This window comes from Sebastes umbrosus, chromosome 1, assembly GCF_015220745.1.
Source record: "Sebastes umbrosus isolate fSebUmb1 chromosome 1, fSebUmb1.pri, whole genome shotgun sequence".
Classification (NCBI taxonomy): domain Eukaryota; kingdom Metazoa; phylum Chordata; class Actinopteri; order Perciformes; family Sebastidae; genus Sebastes; species Sebastes umbrosus.
Genome location: NC_051269.1, coordinates 22,204,552 through 22,225,475, shown reverse-complemented (window position 1 = coordinate 22,225,475; position 20,924 = coordinate 22,204,552). Strand labels below are relative to the sequence as shown.

Genomic DNA, 20,924 nt, shown 5'->3' with positions numbered 1-20,924 from the left:
ACACACACACACACACACACACACACACACACACACACACACACACACACACACACACACACACACACACACACACACACACACACACACACACACACACGATGCTGTTCGACTGAAACCAAACATCCATCAGCTGTCAGAGTTCAACCAGCGGAAGGCTGTTGACACAGCAGCACCATGGCAACCAAGTGACCGAAAGAGAAAGAGAGAGAGTGAAACTGAAGCGAGAGTGTGTGTGTGTGTGTGTGAGCAGTTAGTTAATATGTCACAGAGAGAGACTTAGTGCAGCCACAAAACGTGATTGTGTGTCACCCGCATTTGGCACACTGTCTGGTCTGCAAGTTAGCAGACATTTAAGACGGCAACAAATTAATATTTTCATTTTCAATACTATTCATTATTTTTTTTTCAATTAATCATTAAGTCTATAAAATGTAGGAGCGGTGCATTCCTATCCTGGTTAAGCAGAACGGGTATTAGCCTTGATGTGAGCGATCCACATTAAGGGTGCATCTAGCGGTGAGGTTGGCTATTAACAGGCTGGTTATTTACAGACAACACGTGATTCAGTCAAATACAGTATGTATAGATGTCTGGATAAGCAATATCCGGCCACTGTGTTGAACGGAGGAAGACTGAAGGGACATGGCTGCCATTAACCTTCATTTATTAAAGTATCGTGAATGCTCAGGTTCAAGGAGGGTGACAAAATAACTATTATTATATGTATAAAACAAACAGTGTTTAACTAGAGATGAATGCATACAAACTTGTCATAATTACAATCGATAATTCCGACCTTATCAAAGTCTATGGGATCTTCAGTTTTCTATTCCTAAAAGGGGCGTGGCCTTGACATTTTGCGAAGTCCCTGTATGTGCCGGTCTGATGTATGACCAATATTTTTATAATAAAAAAATGACTTGACAGATTTAATCAACTTTGGAAATTGTTGTTGATTAAATGATTAATTGACTCAATGTTGTTCAATGAGTCGACTAGTTCAAACCAAGAACAGCACTGCGTTATAAAACAGAAGGGCCTGCGTTGTTTCAGGTACCGGTGAGAAGATCAGGTATGATTCAGGGAATTTCGGTTTCAGTAACAAATCCATGAGGCTGAAGGTTTACTAGAAGCCAAAACACTGTACAGAGGTTTATAAAACTATGAGACAGGATTTTACAACTCTGGATAGAGTTAGATATAGACAGAAGAGGAATAGATGTAGTTCTTTTACTATTTCTTGGGGGGCATCATGCAGTGCTGATGTCAGTCAGTCTGAACACAACCTTAGCGTCCTAGGAAGGTTGAAGCGCATCAACCTGAGTGTTTTTAGAGCAACAAAGAGCTAAAAAGAAGCTTCTAATGAAGTTGAAACAGGCTGAATCACTGCTGCATATTGAAATGTAACAGATATGTTTATACATGAACCCATTGTCTTCCAGATTAAACACAGACTGAAGCTTCAGAGAAAATCTGCGGAGACACAAGTCACTCCACACCGCAGGCTTATGTTACTCTTCAAAAGCACAGCCTGAAGGCACTGCAGGTTAGCGGTGTGTCTGTGTGTGTGTGTGTGTGTGTGGTCACACAGTCTGATTAAGGTCACAGCTGAAAGTTACAGATCCCGTCGGGCCAGTTCTCAGTGTCTTCACCTGGTTCCTCTCTCTCTCTCTCTCACACACAGATGTAGGACAACGCTATAAGCAGGGACATGGTAACAGGTAAATTACCTTTAAGGCAGTTTTACATTTAGAGAAAAACTGGTTTAAAAAGCTTCACAATGACACGTTCCACAATCATTTTGCAGTGTCTTGCTGGGTTGTTGGAAGCCTCGCAGCTTGTTCCAGCAGATTGGTCTAATTGCTGGTATTTGGGACTTGCACTCTGCATGTTTTATTGGCCCACGTTAAGCGTCATGGTCCAATAAAAGGTGATATACTTAGTTTGTGGTATTTACGATCTTTGTTGGCACATATTTCAACAGCTTTTACTATATAAAACACCAATCTGTCTCTTTTAGGTCCTAGTTTTAGTTTTCCAGCACATTTACGGTATGTTTCAGTCCCAGCAGCAAACTCTCATGAATGAATCATCATTATTTACATTGCACTTCTTTACAGCAGAACCCTCTTTAAGACTCATTGTTAACACACACTAAAATAGGCAATGTTGTGAATGTAACAGGCCTGGGTCATATGAGGAAAATGTAGATATGCCTCAGCCTCACACTGTCATTTTACAGTTTTAAAATGTCCAAGAAGGACACTTTTGTATTTTTTTGCCATTGACCAATTATACAATCTGATGTCAGATACCCCAAATCATGTTTTAAAAATGAAATATGATGTAATGGAACTTCCTGTTATGATAAAGTTTGGCATAGGTTTATTTCATAAATAATTTAATTTAAAGCCAATACATAGGCTAGATAAGACATGGGATTAAAATAACCTTGTTTATTTTTATTGAATAACAGTACGTTTATGTTTCTAGTTAGGGCTGACCCAAATGCTTCGAAGCTTCTAAACTTTAACCATTGCCATTGTATTCAACATCCAAATCACTATTCGAGTGCTTCATCTTTTAAATCTTTAATTTCTTATATACAAGTATTTAATAATAACCTATAAATCTCAAAATAGCCCATGAAATAAGGAGTAATCCCACAAAAACATTATTCATATTCAACATGAATTATTATTAATCAATCTCAGATGGCTATATCACCGTTTGCTTTGTGTAGAGGTGCGTGCGTGTACAGTAGTGCAGCAGCGGCACTGTCCCGGTCACTGAAATGGGTGGATGGAGACAGAAGATGTGGGCCGAAAACACTGCACTGCTCCACGAAGCTTGGAATAGCTTTGAATATTTCTTACCAAAGCTTCAAAGCCCAAAATATGGTATTCGGGACAGCCCTATTTCTACCAAAACATTAGCCATCATTGTGGCAGGTCTTGATAAACCTTACAGTGAAGGTGTCAATAAAGAAACAAAAATATAAACTAGAGACCATCTTGGGATCACACCAGCCTAACGCCAAATCGGGCCTGGGGCGTAAAGTGGGGGGCAATGGCCCCACCCCCCTACATCTGACGCCTTTGCTCGGACCACAACCATCTTAGACTCTACCTTCATTTTGATCTCAACTACACATCTGTAGAGTTTACTGACAAAATCTGTCCACAGTACAAACACCTGGCAAAGTACTCTGAACCTCCTCTGTGGTAGTTTCTCGCTACAGTAGGTTGTCCTCACGACCACATTTTGTGTTGACGACACACACACACAGACTCACAAGTGAAAACAATACCAGCGTCACGGCTGGTAATAAGGTCTAATCATTTGTAATTACAAGTTCTGATCAGTCAGGAATAGGCGTGGTTTTAAATATGAATAGCCATTTACAAACTGTGTGGGCTAAAATGCACAAGAATGAATGTTAATGTAAGCAGGTAACTGGGGTAACATATGTGTTTGTGTGTATGCATGAACAGAAATAATGAATAATACTTAATGTAACCCATCCTGCAAAGCTCGCCTGAAATGCATTCAATGATAGAATGAGTAGTGGCATTAGGACATGCCAGAGGAACCAAATTTGGGCTTTTACTGACCCCACTAGCTGGCAACTTTTTCACACTGGCTCAGCAGCAAAAAACAGACAATTAGAGATTAGCTGGTGAAGATAAAAATGTATTAATTAAGGCTGCTTCAAAGACATTTGTGGCTGACTGACCTCCCACCTCGCTCCCCTTCTCATAACAACCAGCAAGTGATTAATAAATTATCTCAATTTTCTAAATGTTCTGTTCTGGTTGACTTATAATTTCAGCAGCAATCAACACACACACACACAAACTGAAATCCCTCTTCCACTTCAGTCATGACGCAACACACCTGTCTGCACAAGCGGATAGCCAACGCCCTTTTTATACAACACATACATACCTTGCTCAATGTTCACACAGGCAAGTAAAACATACACACACACATGGTGTTGCAATCGCAGAGTGATACAGTCTCAGTCATTACTATTCCTCTAGGTAGCTGCCAAGCACCGCTAACTCCAAACACAAGCACGCACGCAATAATATCGGAAGATCACACGGAATATCGACTCATGTGACGGAAGTCAGAAGTCGGACACCTGAAACCGATTCTTCTTCTTCTACAGAAAGGCATTTTTACTACAGGACACTGACAGAAGTAAAAAAAATCAACCTTTTAGAAAATGTGAAAATCAACAAACATAATTGAACTCAATCCGGTTACAGAGGAGTATATGGGTGCCCAAAGCCAGTTGATTGACAGCTTAGCCCTTCAAGGAATAGCAAACGCAATAGGGAAAATAATAAGGAAAAGTAAAGGGATAAAAATAAATAAATGGCATTATATAAAAATAAATATTTTTTTTAAAACATGTGGAGAAAAAAAATAGAGTAATGTAACTAAATACATTTTTAAAAATATATCTAAATAAAAATATAAAGAAATAAATGATCAAATAAATGTGAAAATAAATTGAAATGCTTATAATTATTTTATTTGTTTTTATATTTCCACATTATTATTTTATTCTTTTTTTAATGGCACTCCTATAACAATGAGGAAGTAAAGCCAATGTTGACAAAACATAAGGGTTAAATGTTGAGGATGACAACCTGCAGCTTCCAGCCATGCAAATCTCCCAGCAGACAGTGAAAGCAGCAGAGCATCGAGGAACAGCAGAAGGGAGACTAGGAACTGAAACAATATGTGAACTGCTCAATGAATTTAAAAAAACATTATTAAATGTGTTGAAAATATTCCTCAGTCTGTCTCAATGTGTGTGTTACAGACAAAAGCCGGGGGCCTCCTTGAAGGGGCCCCACTCCACAGCTAACCATTAACACACATTCACACACACAGATAACTGAAGGAGACTTTGAGTTATCTACATCACTTTGTCTGACGACAGCAAACATCTCCTTCCCACGCTCCTTCTGTTTGTCTGGTTCACTCTTCCTGTCGTGGAGGTGAGGCATCTGACAAACCAACGTTACCAGTGTAACCATACTGGACTCCAGCCTCAGATTCTCAACTGTGGTTAAGTGGAGCTTTTTTATCTTTCCAAAAGTACCAAAGTGTCTCGATAAAAATCCACAACAAGCACTGTAATGTTCTGACATGCAAAATACAGTTGAGCTGTTTAATTATTACATATATTACTAAATATTCCTGCTGCACGTATTAAACTCAAGATGAGCCTTTCAAAACTAGTAAACATCATCTGTATTTAATATGGATTCCCCGAGTGAGACACAATAATAAAATCAGCTCGTTCAGACGATCGCTGTCTGGTATGTTTGCCCATTTGGTTGCAGATCAAACAACCAGACAGAGACCGCCTGTGAAGGAAGAGCTCAGTCCACTTTCCAAGAGGACTCTGGTGGATTTCGTTTGGGGTGTGAAAGAAAAGATCAGGATTTTCTTTTTTCTTTTTAAGACTACATGTTTTATTTTCACATGAACGATTCAAAAAGATAAACTGCTATTAAATTAATTGTGAACTGTCAAGAAAGAGATCTCCCGACCAGTATAAGTGATGTATAGTTTACTACTGCTACTGGTTTATGCAAGATAATTTTGTAGCCATGGTAACACGTATGTGAAAAAATCTGTCAGGGTGAAGCTGCATGTGTTAAAGGACGTCAGAAAACTGATTCTTCATCGTCGTGACGACTGACGACGGACAAATTGATTAATTGTTTCAGCTCTAATGAATATTAACTACAATATACATAAAAACATCAACAAGTCTTCTAAAATAAACACACATTTTCTTTAAAAAAAAAGACACATCAGCGTTTTCTGATCCGTCTGAAACACGAGTGAGTGCTGCCTCCCTGTGTGTGTGTACGTGTGTATGTGTGTGTTTCTCACCCACCCAGTCATTTCCTTTCTACAGTGGAAAATCAAACCTCCACAGTTTGACATCACTGAACACGCTCAGCTCGACCTTGGCTCAACACCGACCAGCCTCAGTGTCTCAGGACGGTTTCACACTCGAGCCGCTCAGTTTCTTTTCCAGAACCAGAGTTTATACAGTTCATCTGATGAAGTATAAAAACTTCTGTTCGGTCTCGGTCCACGTCAAAACACTGGACTACAACTCATGAGCTCAGTTCAGCTGTGGAAACGGACTCATTTAGACTTCTAGAGGGACACTTATTTTTAATTATTATGAATAGGAGGATGTGTCGAAGAAGTGCATCCAGATCTCAACCAGCTAAGAGACGCCTGATAAGTCCTCTAACAAGACAACACTACAAGACATGACAACAAAACAAAAGGGATTATGGGTAGAAAGGACGGATGCAGCTCGTCATGCTTCGGAAACTTGTACTGGTACGAACTCCACAGAAGAAGAGTCATGCCGAAGTTAAATGAAGAGGACTAGAATCAATTCAAGCGGGCTGCTGAAAAAAAACACCACAAAGTCTTTGTACCACAGCTGTGAACGAACAAACCGTCTTTTCCTTTTAATACTCAGAAAAATAAAAATAAAAATGATTTTGCCTTCATAGCTGTTTTTGAACATTACATATATTATTTTTGTATATAAATTTTTTTTGGCTGAGATAATCACATGTCCTTTTTCCGATCAGCTGCCGGATATCGGGTTGTCCTAGATAAAGATTGACAGTCGTAAGAGAAACAAAGTGAAATCTAAAACGGTGATCTTTCACTGCGAGACGTTCCTCTTTGGGGATCAAAGATGCCCCGACAGTGTCAGAAAATGAGGACCAAAATCTCACAATGTGACTGCAGCTACGACACCACATCTACATGAGACATTAGACACATAGACGTAGATGCATTTGTGTGTGTATATATATATATATATATATACATATATATCTTTGATAGTAAGCTCCATTTCTTATTGAGCAGCACCAGCTCTACGACCAAAGCTTGCAGACTGATGATGTGAGCTGATGACATTTCTCTGATTCACCAAATGATTATCACACAATGTGACACGCCTTAAAACAAAAAATTTGCCTGGCACAGATTGTGACCAAGATTCAAGTCAAGTGAATGTTATTTAAACAGCCCAATAGCACAAATTTGCCTCAAGGAGCTTTACAATCTGTACAACTCCCCAAAGAATGGAAGAAACCTCAGGAAGAGCAACTGAGGAATCTGTTTGACCATCTCACTGCAAGATGGCTGTAATCACACTGTGTGTGTGTGTGTGTGTGTGTGTGTGCGTGCGTGCGTGCGTGCGTGCGTGCGTGCGTGCGTGCGTGCGTGTGCATGCAGGCAACTTAGAAAAAGTCCTGACCAGCATTCTGTGTGACAAGCAGCCAACAAGATCGATGGGCCTCCACTTCAACCCACAAGAAATTGCGTGACAAACAGCAGTGTTCACTTTTCAAAGTGGTTCCACAAGCAAAGACACCATTCTCATCACTTTCATTACAGCGCTGTCACACCACCCTACCTCTGAACCCTTATTCTGTCATTTCATTTGTCTTCTATAGACAAAAAAAGGGCACCACAAGAGTGACTCAACCAGAAACCTTCGAGTTTTTGTGTAAAATACTTTCTGACCACACCGCACTTTTAAAATCTCACAGCTGTGTGACGGAGCAGCTACGTCTGCAACATTCAACACCAGCAGAGACAACAAAACATCACTGCAGGAAAGAAAATCTAGACATTTTCTGGACAAACATGGTTATGGAAGAGAGGAACAAGTGTACAAAAATTGACATAAAAATATTGACATATTCACAGATTTCACAAGTTGTTATCTTGTAGTGTGCTAAAAACAAATCTCAATCAATTATTGTCTGGATATTGTTATTTATAAAGCAAAATAAGTGATTATCTGTCAGTATTGTGCAGCCTGGGTGGAAGCCAAGCAACATTAATTAAAATCATATGTGTGCTAATTAAGTTTGGGACACAACAACAAGCAGCTTGTTAAAGACAGATATGGAGCAGAATAAGTGAGCAGCAGGTGAAGGCCCATCACATCCACTCTCATTAACAAACAGTTTGCTCTGGATTTGTGAAATGTTTTCATCCCAGAGACCTCACCTCTCCACATGAGGCCATGCAGGCTCATTAACACAGGTGTGTCCTCTCTCTGTGTGCAGCCTGCTCATTAAAACACACTCTGCTGTTGTCATGTGGAGACTCTGCACACACAACATGCCAAACTCCATTCAGAAATCTGTCAATTTAACGCTGCTGTGTTGATAACGTGATGCATTTCATCAGTAATTACTGTGGGACCTAATGTGTAGCCGCAGATAGTAACTTTAATGAAACTGACATTTTTAGAAGTGATTTCTCTAGTTCTCACAGTAGTCTTTAATATGAATGTTACACCGAGGTGAGAGGCAGCAGGAGAAAATCTGAGATTTCCAATAAAACATTAGCTTAATTTGGGTTTTTGTGTGTGCCGAATTGAAGAAGAGTAGATTTCAATTCTATAAATTATCAAACAAAATAATTTACAATAGTTTAATGTTGCTTATAGGCAAAGAGACCTTAAACTGCAGGTTTCTAACACACAGTTTGGCCAGTGCTGCATGTGCATGAACTAACAGGATGCAAACTCACTAAAAATGAGAATAAATATGATTAATACATGTAATATAAGTAATATAATTTCTTTTACCACAGGAAGACCTTTCATTAGTTTTGGTTAACATTATGATAAGAAATCCTGAGAAACATCTACACAAAATGAAAGGACAAGGGTTTGAAGGATTGAACTTTGGTCTCCAGCAAACTGCATAACAAACATTGTAAAACAGAAGCCAAGGATTTCAAAAGCGTCCCAAATCACTCTTTTACTTTGACATCAGATAACACACTCAATAACGCTTAATTCAATTAAATGTCAACTTTTAAAAAGTGGTTTAATTTCCTCTTGAAATGCAGCCAGGCGGGTGTAGCAACCACTTACAATATCTAAGATTTAATAGAAATATTTGTTGTTTTGTGAATTACATGTAAGCCGAATTGAAGAGTGGGTCCAAACGATTCTAGAGATATCATTTATAATAAAGTATTATGTATCTATTTATGTGGAAAAGGGAGTTAGACTTTAAAATGCGACATTATTAAAGGCAGTCTGGTGCTTTCCACGACAGAGAACGTTGTGTTGGGGGGCTCTTAACTGGGAAAACTGGGGGAGGGGGGGGACTTTACAATATCTAAGATTTAATAGAAACGAGTTGTTTTTGTGAATTACATGTATGCCGAATTGAAGAGTGGATCTGACTGATTCTAGAAATATAATTTATAATAATGTATTATGTTTTTATTTATGCGTAAAAGGGAGTTAAACTTTAAAATGCGACATTATTAATGGAAGTCCGTTACTTTCCACGACAGAAAACGTGAATTTAATAGTAAAAATGTGTTGCTTTGTGAATTAAATGTAAGCCGAATTGAAGAGTGGATCCAACCGATTCTAGAGATATAATTTATAATAATGTATTCTGTATCTATTTATGTGGAAAAATGAGTTAGACTTTAAAATGCTACATTATTAAAGGCAGTCTGGGCGCTCCACTAAATGTGAATTGTGGGCTCTAAACTGGGAAAACTTGGGGGGAAAACTTTACTGGGATGATGCATATTAGCAATGCCAACATCCCTGACATGTGTAACCCTTCCACAAACAAAGCAAACACTTTTTTTAGTAAAATGCATGTTTTTGGACCTCTGGAGAAGCTTCCAGATGAATGAATGGAGACTCACCGATGGAGACCAGCTTGATGTTCTCTTGTTCAAGGAACTCCAGAGCCACCGACACGTTCTCCAGCTTCATCTGCCTGAAGTTGGGCCTGTTGTGGTACTTTCTGTACATCTTCTTGTGGCTGAGGACCTCCAGCAGGCTGATGAGCCTCAGGCCGTCGCCCAGGTCCAGCTGCAGGTCCGCGATCCGCTTGTTGACGCACTTCAGGTGCTCGTTGGTCCAGCGGGTGAAGGTGTTCTGCTGGATCTTCTTCCACGGAGCGTCGTCCGCCAGGTCTTTCTCTGTCACCGGCATCTTTAGTTAGTTATCTCTCTCTTGTTGAGGACTGCGGAGCAGCGTGTTTCAGTGTTCCCGCGGTGCTTCCTCTCAGCAGCCTGAAGCTGGTTTAAAGTTAAAACTTCACTGAGCCTCACTCTGCTGCTGCTGCTGCGTTGAGGTGCTGCTCTGAAAGCTCGGATTTCTTCCTTCTTCTTCTTTCAGGTTTTATGAGTAGTTGGGATCCTTAACGTTGCATCACTGCCTCCCTCTGGATCTAATCTTCCTCTGATGTCCATTCATTTTTTTTTAATGTCATGTAATTCTTCTTTTTTTTTTTAATTTTATTTGCACAATAATTCACTCTACCCACTTTTAACACTCTTCTGCACTATATTCACTTTTTTAATAGTCGTGTATCACAGCTGTTATCCTGCACTATATTCACTTTTAACAGTTTTCTTCATCTTGTGTTTTTATATCTGGTATATTTTTTTTGTAATTTGCTCTACTAACTTTTTTACTGCCTTTTTACTAACATGTTTTGCACTATGGAACTGTGATGCTGGAAACTTGAATTTACCTCGGGATCAATAAAGTTACTATCTATATATCTATCTATCTATTTACAAATATAAAACTGCACAAAATCCAGTCAATGAAAAAAACAAAAAAAGAGAAATGTGTCAGGAGAGGTCAAGAAGCCACAGGCTTTTCCCCATGTTGTCCATGTATCTGTTTTTATGTTTTTTTTTATTTTTTTCCACTCACAATGTTGTTTGAAGAAGTTTTTATAAATATTTAAATCAATATCCTCCTCACAAACACTAACATATGCTGTTTTCGAAACCGCATACTGCATACTACTGAGGAGCGCAGTATGCAGTATGCAGTAAATACTGCATACTGCGCATCCTCAGTAGTATGCAGTATGGAACATAAATCGGTTTATTTTGTAGTACGCGAGGCCGAGTTTCGCGGGCTTCCGGTTTTGGAAAGCTTAAAAAAAACTTAAAAGTTACGGCTTTGCTATGGGTAAAGTTAACGTTAGTAGGACAGATTACGTTCGTTACAGATAGACAGTAGCACTTATGAATTGCTGTCCTTACATTAAATTAGAAAAATAATATGCTATTTTTACATTTATATTATATTAAAAATAATATGCTATTTTTACATTTATATTCCTCCCTGTCCACCGCTGTCACCGGGATGTTGACGTCCGTCATTTCCGCCATTACAAAAATTTCCAAAAAGTGACCGTCGCAGCGCATTGCATTGTGGGATACAGTAGGCGAGGTAGACTGGTCTGATGCATACTGGAGAATTTTTCCAAATCAGTACGTCATCCGGGTATTTTTGGCATACTGGAGATTTTGCTTTTGTTCGCATACTGCATACTACATACTACATTTTGGCCAAATCAGTACGTACTACTAGTATAGTATGCGGTTTCGAAAACAGCCATACACTTCCATGCAACACACACTCCACACACACACTTCGGATGTCTTCCTTCTTCTTCTTTGAGGTTTTATGAGTAGTTGGGATCGTTAACGTTGCATCACTGCCTCCCTCTGGATCTAATCTTCCTCCATGTCCATTTATTTTTTTTAATGTTGTGTATTTTTTTTTTAATTATTTTATTTATTTGCACATATATAAAACTGCACAAAATCCAGTCAACGAAAAAAAAAACAAGAAATGTGTCAGGAGAGGTCAAGAAATCACAGGCTTATGAAAGCGTCACTTTGAGGTCACAGGCTTTAAAGCCTGAAAACAGAGCCACGAGGAGGTGCAGAAGTCTAGTTATCTCTCAGAAAACGTGAATTACAATATGCTGAAAGGTTATTATGGAGATTTTGCCCAATGATTCCAAAAAAATTGTTGCCTACTGCAGCTTTAAATAAAACCGAAAAAAAGAAAGAAATCATTTCGATTCAAATTCCCCTAAAATAATTAGAAGAAAAGAAAAAAAGAAAGCAAATATATGTACAAATATATACATTTTTACACATACATTATATATTCAAACGTTCAAAAAGTAGCAATAAAAATATAATAAGGATAATGATTCAATCAAAAGAAATGTGTTTACCATGTGTTTATATCACTGTGATTATATGTATTTTATCTGTATATTGTTATTGTACTTTGATTTAAACACTGTATATGCACTGTATGTATAAAATTATATATATACAAAAATAAATGAACAAATACATGTGAAAATAAATGCAAATGCTTATACTGTATATCTTCTATTATTATTTTATGTTTTATTATTTATCTTTATATTTCCACATTTATTTTCTTATTCTTTTACAGATGTATTGTTTTTTTATGGCACTCTTATGACTCCATAGTTTTAAATCCAAAAAATGCAAATAAAAAGTTTCTTCTCTTTCTGGCACAGTTGGTGTGTTCAACACGGAGGACAAAGTGCTTCTGCTGATCGATTGAAATACATCAGTTTGCTTTGTATTTTATTTCATTTTATCTTAAACTAAGATACCGCATGTTGACGGGTTTTGATCTGATCCTGAACGTTGTTTCTGGAGAAAGAGAACAGAGTGATGCATCTTATACATATACTGATATTAACTCAGTGTTGGAATCAGCAGCTCTGCAACTGTCAGGCTGCATTATTGATCTGCTCGGTTTATTTTCACTCAGTTTGGTTTGATGTTTTTCTCTTCAATCAATACAATTTTTATCTGATCGGGTTCATATTTTCAGACTTTAACAGTGAACTAACTGAGGTTGTTTGAGTCTTTAATCTGCTGTTCAGACTGAACAACCCAACCCACCATGACAAGTCTCAACACACACACACACACACACACACACACAAACACACACCCTTCTTTGTCTCCAGGGTAAACAGAGCAAAGTCACGCCATGATTCAAAACTATTACTACATTTCTGTGATGACCACACTGCAAGAAGAATCAGTGACGTCTGTGGACTCATTGGTACATTTCAGACATCAGTGTCTTCTGTTTTCAGAAGGGTTTCAGGGTTTCCATGAATCACAGTTTAATGTTTGCTGATGTGTCAGCATCACCGTCAGCCGTCTGTATCACTTCCTCTCTGCTCAGAACAAGAAAATGTGAAATCTTCACATCATTATTCCCTTTTAAAAAACAATTCAGGTGTGATTATTCTGAAATAAGACTCTTTTATCCTGACGATAAAATAATTCTCTTCTGTTCAGTAAAGTCTATTTTAACCTCTTTGACAAAGTGCAACACAAACAAATGAGACAAGCAAAAATAATGGCTGATTATTTTTCAGCTGACATCTTTATATGGGTGAAGAAATACATTAAAGGACCACCTTGTGGGACAGGTTACAAATCTGGTTAAAAAAGAAGAAGAAGAAGGAGAAGAGGAACAAGAAGAAGAAGAAGAAGAAGAAGAAGAAGAAGAAGAGGAAAGCAAAAGAGAAGAAGGAGAAGAGGAAAGAGAGAAGAAGAAAAAGACAAAGAAAAAGAAGGAGAAGAAGAAGGAGAAGAGGAAAGAGAGAGGAAGAAAAAGACAAAAGAAGAAGAAGAAGAGGAAAGCAAAAGAAAAGAAGGAGAAGAGGAACAAGAAGAAGAAGAAGAAGAAGAAGAAGAAGAGGAAAGCAAAAGAGAAGAAGGAGAAGAGGAAAGAGAGAAGAAGAAAAAGACAAAGAAGAAGAAGAAGAAGAAGAAGAAGAAGAAGAAGAAGAAGAAGAAGAAGAAGAAGGAGAAGAGGAAAGAGAGAGGAAGAAAAAGACAAAGAAGAAGAAGAAGAAGAAGAAGAAGAAGAAAAGAAGGAGAAGAGGAAAGAGAGAGGAAGAAAAAGACAAAGAAGAAGAAGAAGAAGAAGAAGAAAAGAAGGAGAAGAGGAAAGAGAGAGAAAGAAAAAGACAAAGAAGGAGAAAAGAAGAAGAAAAAAGTAGGAGTAGAAGACGAAGGAGAAGAAAAAGGAGAGGAAAAAGAAGAGAGGAAGAATAAAAAGATGAAAATGAAGAGAAAAGAAGAAGAAAAAGAAAAAGAAGGAGAAAGAGAAGGAGAGGAAAAAGGCAAACAATGAGAAGAAGACTGAATAGATGAAAGAGGACAAAACGAAGGAGGAGGAGGCGGAGGAGAAGGAGAGGAAGAAGAACACAGAGAAGAGGAAAAGGAGGAAGAAGGAGGAGATTACGAAGGAGGACAAGGAGAAGAAAAAGAAGAAGAAGAAGAAGAAGCAGAAGAAGAAAAGAAGGAGAAGAGGAAAGAGAGAGGAAGAAAAAGACAAAGAAGAAGAAGAAGAGGAAAGCAAAAGAAAAGAAGGAGAAGAGGAAAGAGAGAGGAAGAAAAAGACAAAGAAAAAGAAGAAGAAGAAGCAGAAGAAGAAGAAGAAGAAGGAGAAGAGGAAGAGGAAAGCAAAAGATAAGAAGAAGAGGAAAGAGAGAGAAAGAAAAAGACAAAAGAAGGAGAAAAGAAGAAGAAAAAAGTAGGAGTAGAAGACGAAGGAGAAGAAAAAGGAGAGGAAAAAGAAGAGAGGAAGAATAAAAAGATGAAAATGAAGAGAAAAGAAGAAGAAAAAGAAAAAGAAGGAGAAAGAGAAGGAGAGGAAAAAGGCAAACAATGAGAAGAAGACTGAAGAGATGAAAGAGGACAAAACGAAGGAGGAGGAGGCGGAGGAGAAGGAGAGGAAGAAGAACACAGAGAAGAGGAAAAGGAGGAAGAAGGAGGAGATTACGAAGGAGGAGAAGGAGAGGAAAAAGAAGAAAAATTAGACAAAGGAGGAGGAGAAGATGAAACATTTTTAAACACCATCAGAAAACTCTTCCCCTCCTTGTGTTTTAATGTCTTTCTTTTTCCCCTCTATGAAGTAAACTCAACCAGTTTTTAAACTTTTCTGACATCAAACAAGAATGAAAACCTTCCTGAAGATTCACCATCAGAGGCAGAGTGAGAGGTCTGTCTGCAGAGAGTTCATTCCTTCTACATGTTGGAACCTCTTGTCTCATAAAGATGACATCATGCTGCTGCTGGATGATTGATGCTTGCTTTTCGTGTGAATACACATTCAGCTAATATCAGAGTACACACACACACACACACACACACACACACACACACACACACACACACACAGGTCCAGGCCTGTGTTTAATGGCGACGTCTTTTGTTCGTATCTGTATGACATCACACGTCTCCTCTCTGTGTTTTAATCATTGATCGAAAGTACATTTACCATCTACATATTTCTGTATTTTGCACCTACAGCCCCTAAAAAAGTTACTTGTACACATGTACTTGATGAGTAAAATCTGATTTTGAATTAAATGCTGTGCAGCTACAGTAAAAAAAAGTGCCACCCAATCATGCTTACGGTTCAACTCTTATTTCAAAATAAGAGCGTACTGCTTTTCAAGACAACTTCAACCACAAATCTATGTTCGTGTCTTCTGTAATGTGATTTTATGTTGTCATGCTTTAACTGCCTGTGCTGATTTTCTGCTCATCATTGTTTAGCATTAATTGCCTGTTTTCTAAATGTCCTTCTCAGCATGATGCTGCTTTATTCCTCTAAGCTTTTAATCCTGTTCAGCTGTTGACAGCATGTTTTGCTTTCTCCTGTTCTAATTTTAGATGTTTTATTTGTTGATTTAATGACCAATTTCACATCAGGCTGAGGGATAATAGTTGAAAATTAGCCTTTTTCCTAACACTGGCACATTCACAGTGATGTTGATCAATGTGCATTGTTCCTGAGAATAAATGAATGAATAAATAAATAAATAAATAAATAAATAAATAAATAAATAAATAAATAAAACCTCCACCTGCCTTTGAAAAACCAAGTTATCTGAGAATCAACAGGATCATTTTATCTTGATAACATCATGTTAGTCTGGATTAGTTAACCATCTGAGACCCACAATAGACCCGTTTTTGTCTTTTTTAGGCGGGTACAGGGGATCTTTAGGGGGAGATAGCAGGTCAACAGTAGATGTCACGTAGAAGTGGTGTACATCATCTGAAAGCTGTGAACCTGAAGATTAATTTGAGATGATGCCCAGCACTATGTGTCAAGTTCTTCTAGTCATAAATCAGAAATAAACATGAATGAATTCAAATAAATTGTGAAAGCGTACAAGGGTTTAGAACATGATGATAGAAGTATATGATGACCGGGCGCCTCGTTAGCTCAGTTGGTAGAGCGGGCGCCCATATAACAGGGCTGAGTCCTAACTGCGGCAGCCTGGGTTTGAATCAAACCTGCGGCCATTTCCGCATGTCTCCCCCTCTCTAGACTATCAACTGTCCTATAAATAAAGGCTTGAAAATGCAAAAAAAAAAGAGGAAAAAAAAAGATATGATGACCATTCCCGTGCTCTATTATTTCTCATAAGTTGTTGCAGCAATTTTTGGGTTGATACCATTTGTTACACAGGTTTGGTGCTAAATTTAAAACTTTTTTAACCACTCGAGAAGTGATAAAGATCAATAATCCCTCCAAAATACCACATTAAGACACCAAGACTTTGAGGAACACCATAGAAAAAGTCATGTTGTGATTTTGTATCAAAAACTTTTGACATTTGGAGATTTCTACAAGAATTGCTTTTTTTGGCGATTGGATGGCGAGCACTTCTGATCTGGAAACTGCACAGAAACCCCCTTACTGTCATGCCATCCATCCTCTGAATGCTCTAGGTCTCTAGTTTGTGGTTGTAGAGTTTCACGAGGCTGTGATTATCCTAGAGGTCACAATAGGTCACTTTATACAGTGAAGACAAGTTTCAAAAAATTGTCTCACTCTATGAAATGGCTCCTTTGGGGACTAACATCATCACACATGAATACAATTGGGCTCATTGGATCCACAAGAGTCTCAGCTTTACAGTCATACCCAATTTATACAATATTAGGACTGTTTAGGGACCCCAGTATGCAGAAATACTCAAACACACCATTTTAGAACAGGCGAAACACAGAACACATTTATACTGCATTCAAAAAACGCCATGGTTTTTGCCCCAAACTGCATGTGATTATCATAAAGTGGGCATGTCTGTAAAGGGGAGACTCGTGGGTACCCATAGAACCCATTTTCATTCACATCTCTTGAGGTCAGAGGTCAAGGGACCCCTTTGAAAATGGCCAAGAAAGTTTTTCCTCGCCAAAATTTAGCCTAACTTTTGAGCATTATTTAGCTTCCTTCCCAACAAGCTAGAATGACATGGTTGGTACCAATGGACTCCTTCACTTTAGCTCTGAAACTGAACCTGCTACAGCCTCTGAAAGACAGTAAAGTCGGTCGGGATTGTTAAACCATGTTTGAAGATTATTATTATGTGCAGAGTTCAGCTCTCACTGTGAAGTCTGTGAATGAATGAATGAATGAATGAATGAGACAGAAGCTGGTTTGGTGGGTCAGCTTGCTACAACTTTAATCCAAACATCGCTCTGCATAATCAATACATCATCATCATATCCTCTACATAGCTCCCTCTCATATCTCTAAACAATTTTAACAAAATAAGTCTAGTAGCACATCATTCAATAACATTTTATTTTACAATTCTCTCTCTGTACTGTAGTGTTTTTCTCTTTAAACATCAGGAATATTTGTTCGTTGTCTTTTATTTATTTATCTTTTAAACACGGAGACGAGACAAGAGTACACGAACGATGACAAAGAGTCCAGAGTGTGAACCGACACACACTCCCCTGTACACCAACACACACAGATACACACCTCGAAATAACTTAATGTCTGCTAAAAACATTTCAGCGGAGGCCTGAAGTGTTTTAAGTTTGTTTGGAGAGAAGCTGATCATTTTAGCAGCTCTGTGAGGCTTTATAGCTCATCACTCAACAGGAATTAACATTTTCGGATGGATGAAAACTGGAGACAACTTTGTTATCCTTACATTTTTACCACTAGTGGGGCAAAAAAAAAAAAGAAGTAAAGTAAGTCCTGAGAATGGCTCCAGAGGAAAGGTCGTGTTGTCAACTAAGTTAAAAGAGACAGATGCTAGAAAAAGGAAAAATTCACACAACTTTGGTTTACGTTTGATGTCCATATTTTCCGTTTTGATAATTATTAAGCACCAGGAAAGTGCCAGGAAATGCAGCGATTGGCCTGCAATTACCATTAAAGGCCCATCACTGCATTTCTCTCTTTCTCTCTACCGAGAGACAAAGACTGCAAACTAGCAAATGTGGATGTAAACGCAGGATTTAAAATTTGTTTTTGTCAGAAAAACTTAACGCTAACTCCACAGGGTGCCCTTAACATGCTCTTTAACATCGAAGTCCAGCCTGAGTCACACTAATGTTTAGCAAACCACATGCTAACAAGCACCCCTTTACATTAACTTGATGGAGACTTAACATGCAGGTCTCAGGTCTCTATAAACATCCTGGTCCCTTTTATGTAAAAGTCACAACTGAAATCTTAACCGGGGTCGAACCTCGGAACATTTCAGTATCACGTTCAACACGACTAGATTGAAAGCCGTCAGATTAACGTAAAGGCTGCAGCTGCACGAGGTTAAACATGTGACTTTACCGCCTTCTAAAATCACTGTAAAGATTTATCAGCTCGGTCTTCATCTCTTATGCACAAAGAAAATAAAATCACTTTAATTAACACTGTGAAAAAGACAATTTTCAGTTTCAGATCAGATTATAAAACCTATTTTCCCCCTTGCGGTATCCTGTTAAGTGTTAATAAACATCAATATAAGACAAAAAGCCTTCAGTTTGAACAGATAAATGAAGCCTAAATGCTAAAGGCTAATACCAAGGAGGGTGAAAAGAGGAGATGGGTTTTATAAAATGTCGGCACCAAATTTAGATCCATCCAGTAACGTTAGTGGTTGAGAGATTTCAGTCTGGACCAAAGTGTTGAACTAACAAACTAACAAAGAGCTGTTAAACGTGGCTAAACACCATCTTCCAGTTGGTGGGAATCGTTGGGGGTGAAGCCACAATACTAATTTGACAAAATATTTCGAATCAAGGTCCACTTACTAGCTATTTCCTGAGCTTTTAAGCACCATCTCACAGGCTTCATCAGCAGTAGTCGAGGCCACGAGTAGCAGTTGAAAGCAGGAAACAGCTGGTAAGACATCAAGGATCAACAACGTACAGCTTCTCTCCACAATCTCAACACGGACAGACCTCCGGCAGTCAAATAAAGCAAGTGTGTGCATGTGTTTGTGTGTGTGTTTATCAGAGAAAGTGTGTGTGTGTGTGTGTGTGGGTGTGTTTGTCCGCACACATACACAAACTGTGGTGTTAGTTAGTTACATCAGAGGCACTTTGAGCCCCTTTTCTGTGCCCCGAAAAAAAAAAGAAAACAGAAAATAAATCAGATTTTTATTTTAATATTTTGGCTTCAAGTTTCAACACGGCCCCCAATCTTCCCCTAAAAAAATAATTAAGAAACGAAACAGAGAAAAACTATATTAGCAGGACCTCGTGAAAACCACCTCTACATCAACACTTTCCAGCAGACAGAAACTGAAATACTGACTCAGGCGAACTCAATCATCAGCTTTGCCGATTCATTTTTTTTCACTTTTCTATCCTGACAAGAAAAAAAAAAGGAAATTTTGCAGATCTGTTGGAATAAAAACGGACAAATTGAACGATTTTTGGTGCACTGGTACCAAATATCTGCAGCTAAAATCCTTAAGTACAAAAAACACGTACAGACAGATGACGTGTCAAAGAGCACACTGAGCTGGTTTGAAGAATTTAATGAGTCAAATTAAAGCTGAATATGGAGATGAGCATCCAGTCAGTGAGATACTAACAATCTAAATCTGTCCTTCGTAAGAACTGTCCTCAGCAGACTGACTGCAGCCCGGTCCATCCAAACAATGAAAACCAGTTGTGATGGAGCTGCAGGTGAACACCGCCTGCTAACAGACTCCAATAGCCAATGAAATCTATGAAAATGCGTGCAGATGCAGACCTGAAGAATGTGGATCATGTTCCCTGACTGGACTGAGGCTGCTGGAAAGTGTTGCGTTTGCTTCCATCCCGTTCGCTTACGGTGGGACGGGTGTGAACGTCACCTCTGGCAGGTGTTTTGTGTGGAAGCTCGGCCTGCTGGAGAACGCTTTGTTAACCCAGAAATCAGCAGAGAGACAGAAAACCAAAAAAAAAGCCCCCACCACAGCTGAGAGAGAGCCGAGGATAAAAAAACGACAACGAAACTCCCCGCCGCAGAAAAAAACAACACAAAAACAAAATAAACCAAGAAGCTTCTGAATCCTCTGTAGAAACCACAACCTTTATATTCCCTCTACAATTATGTACAATTAGACTTTATACAAGTAAAGCAGTGATGCTCTCCTCACAGCGCTCTGTGTGTGTCGGTGTGTCTGTGTGTGTGTGTGTGTCCTAGGTGGAGCTGCTCTTGGAGAGGTTGGGGTAGAGGACGGCTGCCGTCACGGCGACCATCACTGCGATGACCGGCATCCAGGGGCTCCAGCCGCTCTGTCCGAGACACAAAGAAGATCGAGTTAGTCTTCATCATCATGTCCCGACTTTCTGACAAACTGGATAAAAAGAGTGAAAGCACAAAAGAGAGAATAATGGAGATGAAGAGGAGAAGAGGGAACGACATAATAAAGAGGCAGGAAATGGAAGATAACAGAAAAGTCAAGCTTATGAAGGCCTGAAAGTCCAAAAGATGATATTTTTTCCTTCATACAAGTTCTAAAGCAAGATCTAAAAGAACGTTAATCAACATTATCATTTTAAAAACACGAGTGTAAATGTGCGAGGGTTAAGGTTAAGTCTAGGGCTTTGTTTTAGCGCCACTAATTTCTTTAACGCATTAACGCAACTTGTGATTTTTGGGTTGTAGCGGGCTCAGTCTTAAAGCTAGAGTGAAGATACTGGTATCATATGAAACTAGA

General features: G+C 38.7%; 2 protein-coding genes and 1 long non-coding RNA gene across 22 annotated transcripts in view; 1 reads left to right on the top strand and 2 right to left on the bottom strand.

Annotated features, from left to right (window-relative positions):
• Positions 1 to 10,060, bottom strand: part of LOC119475704 (filamin-B) — a 77,643-nt gene extending 67,583 nt beyond the window's left edge. The window contains exon 1 of the mRNA XM_037748687.1: positions 9,769 to 10,060. Coding sequence (XP_037604615.1) covers positions 9,769 to 10,060 — 292 coding nt within the window. The remainder of the gene's footprint in view (positions 1 to 9,768) is intronic.
• LOC119477806 lies at positions 1,550 to 19,336 on the top strand. The gene is made up of 2 exons (XR_005204324.1): positions 1,550 to 1,585; positions 19,235 to 19,336. It is a non-coding gene; the product is annotated as an uncharacterized LOC119477806 (long non-coding RNA).
• slmapa (sarcolemma associated protein a) overlaps positions 17,410 to 20,924 on the bottom strand; it is a 76,096-nt gene continuing 72,581 nt past the window's right edge. For all 20 annotated transcript variants that reach the window (XM_037749003.1, XM_037748928.1, XM_037749401.1 and 17 more), the window contains one exon: positions 17,410 to 20,499. Coding sequence is in view for 16 of the 20 variants with exons in the window: in XM_037748928.1 (XP_037604856.1) it covers positions 20,404 to 20,499 (96 nt within the window). In the remaining 4 variants the exon portion in view is untranslated. The remainder of the gene's footprint in view (positions 20,500 to 20,924) is intronic.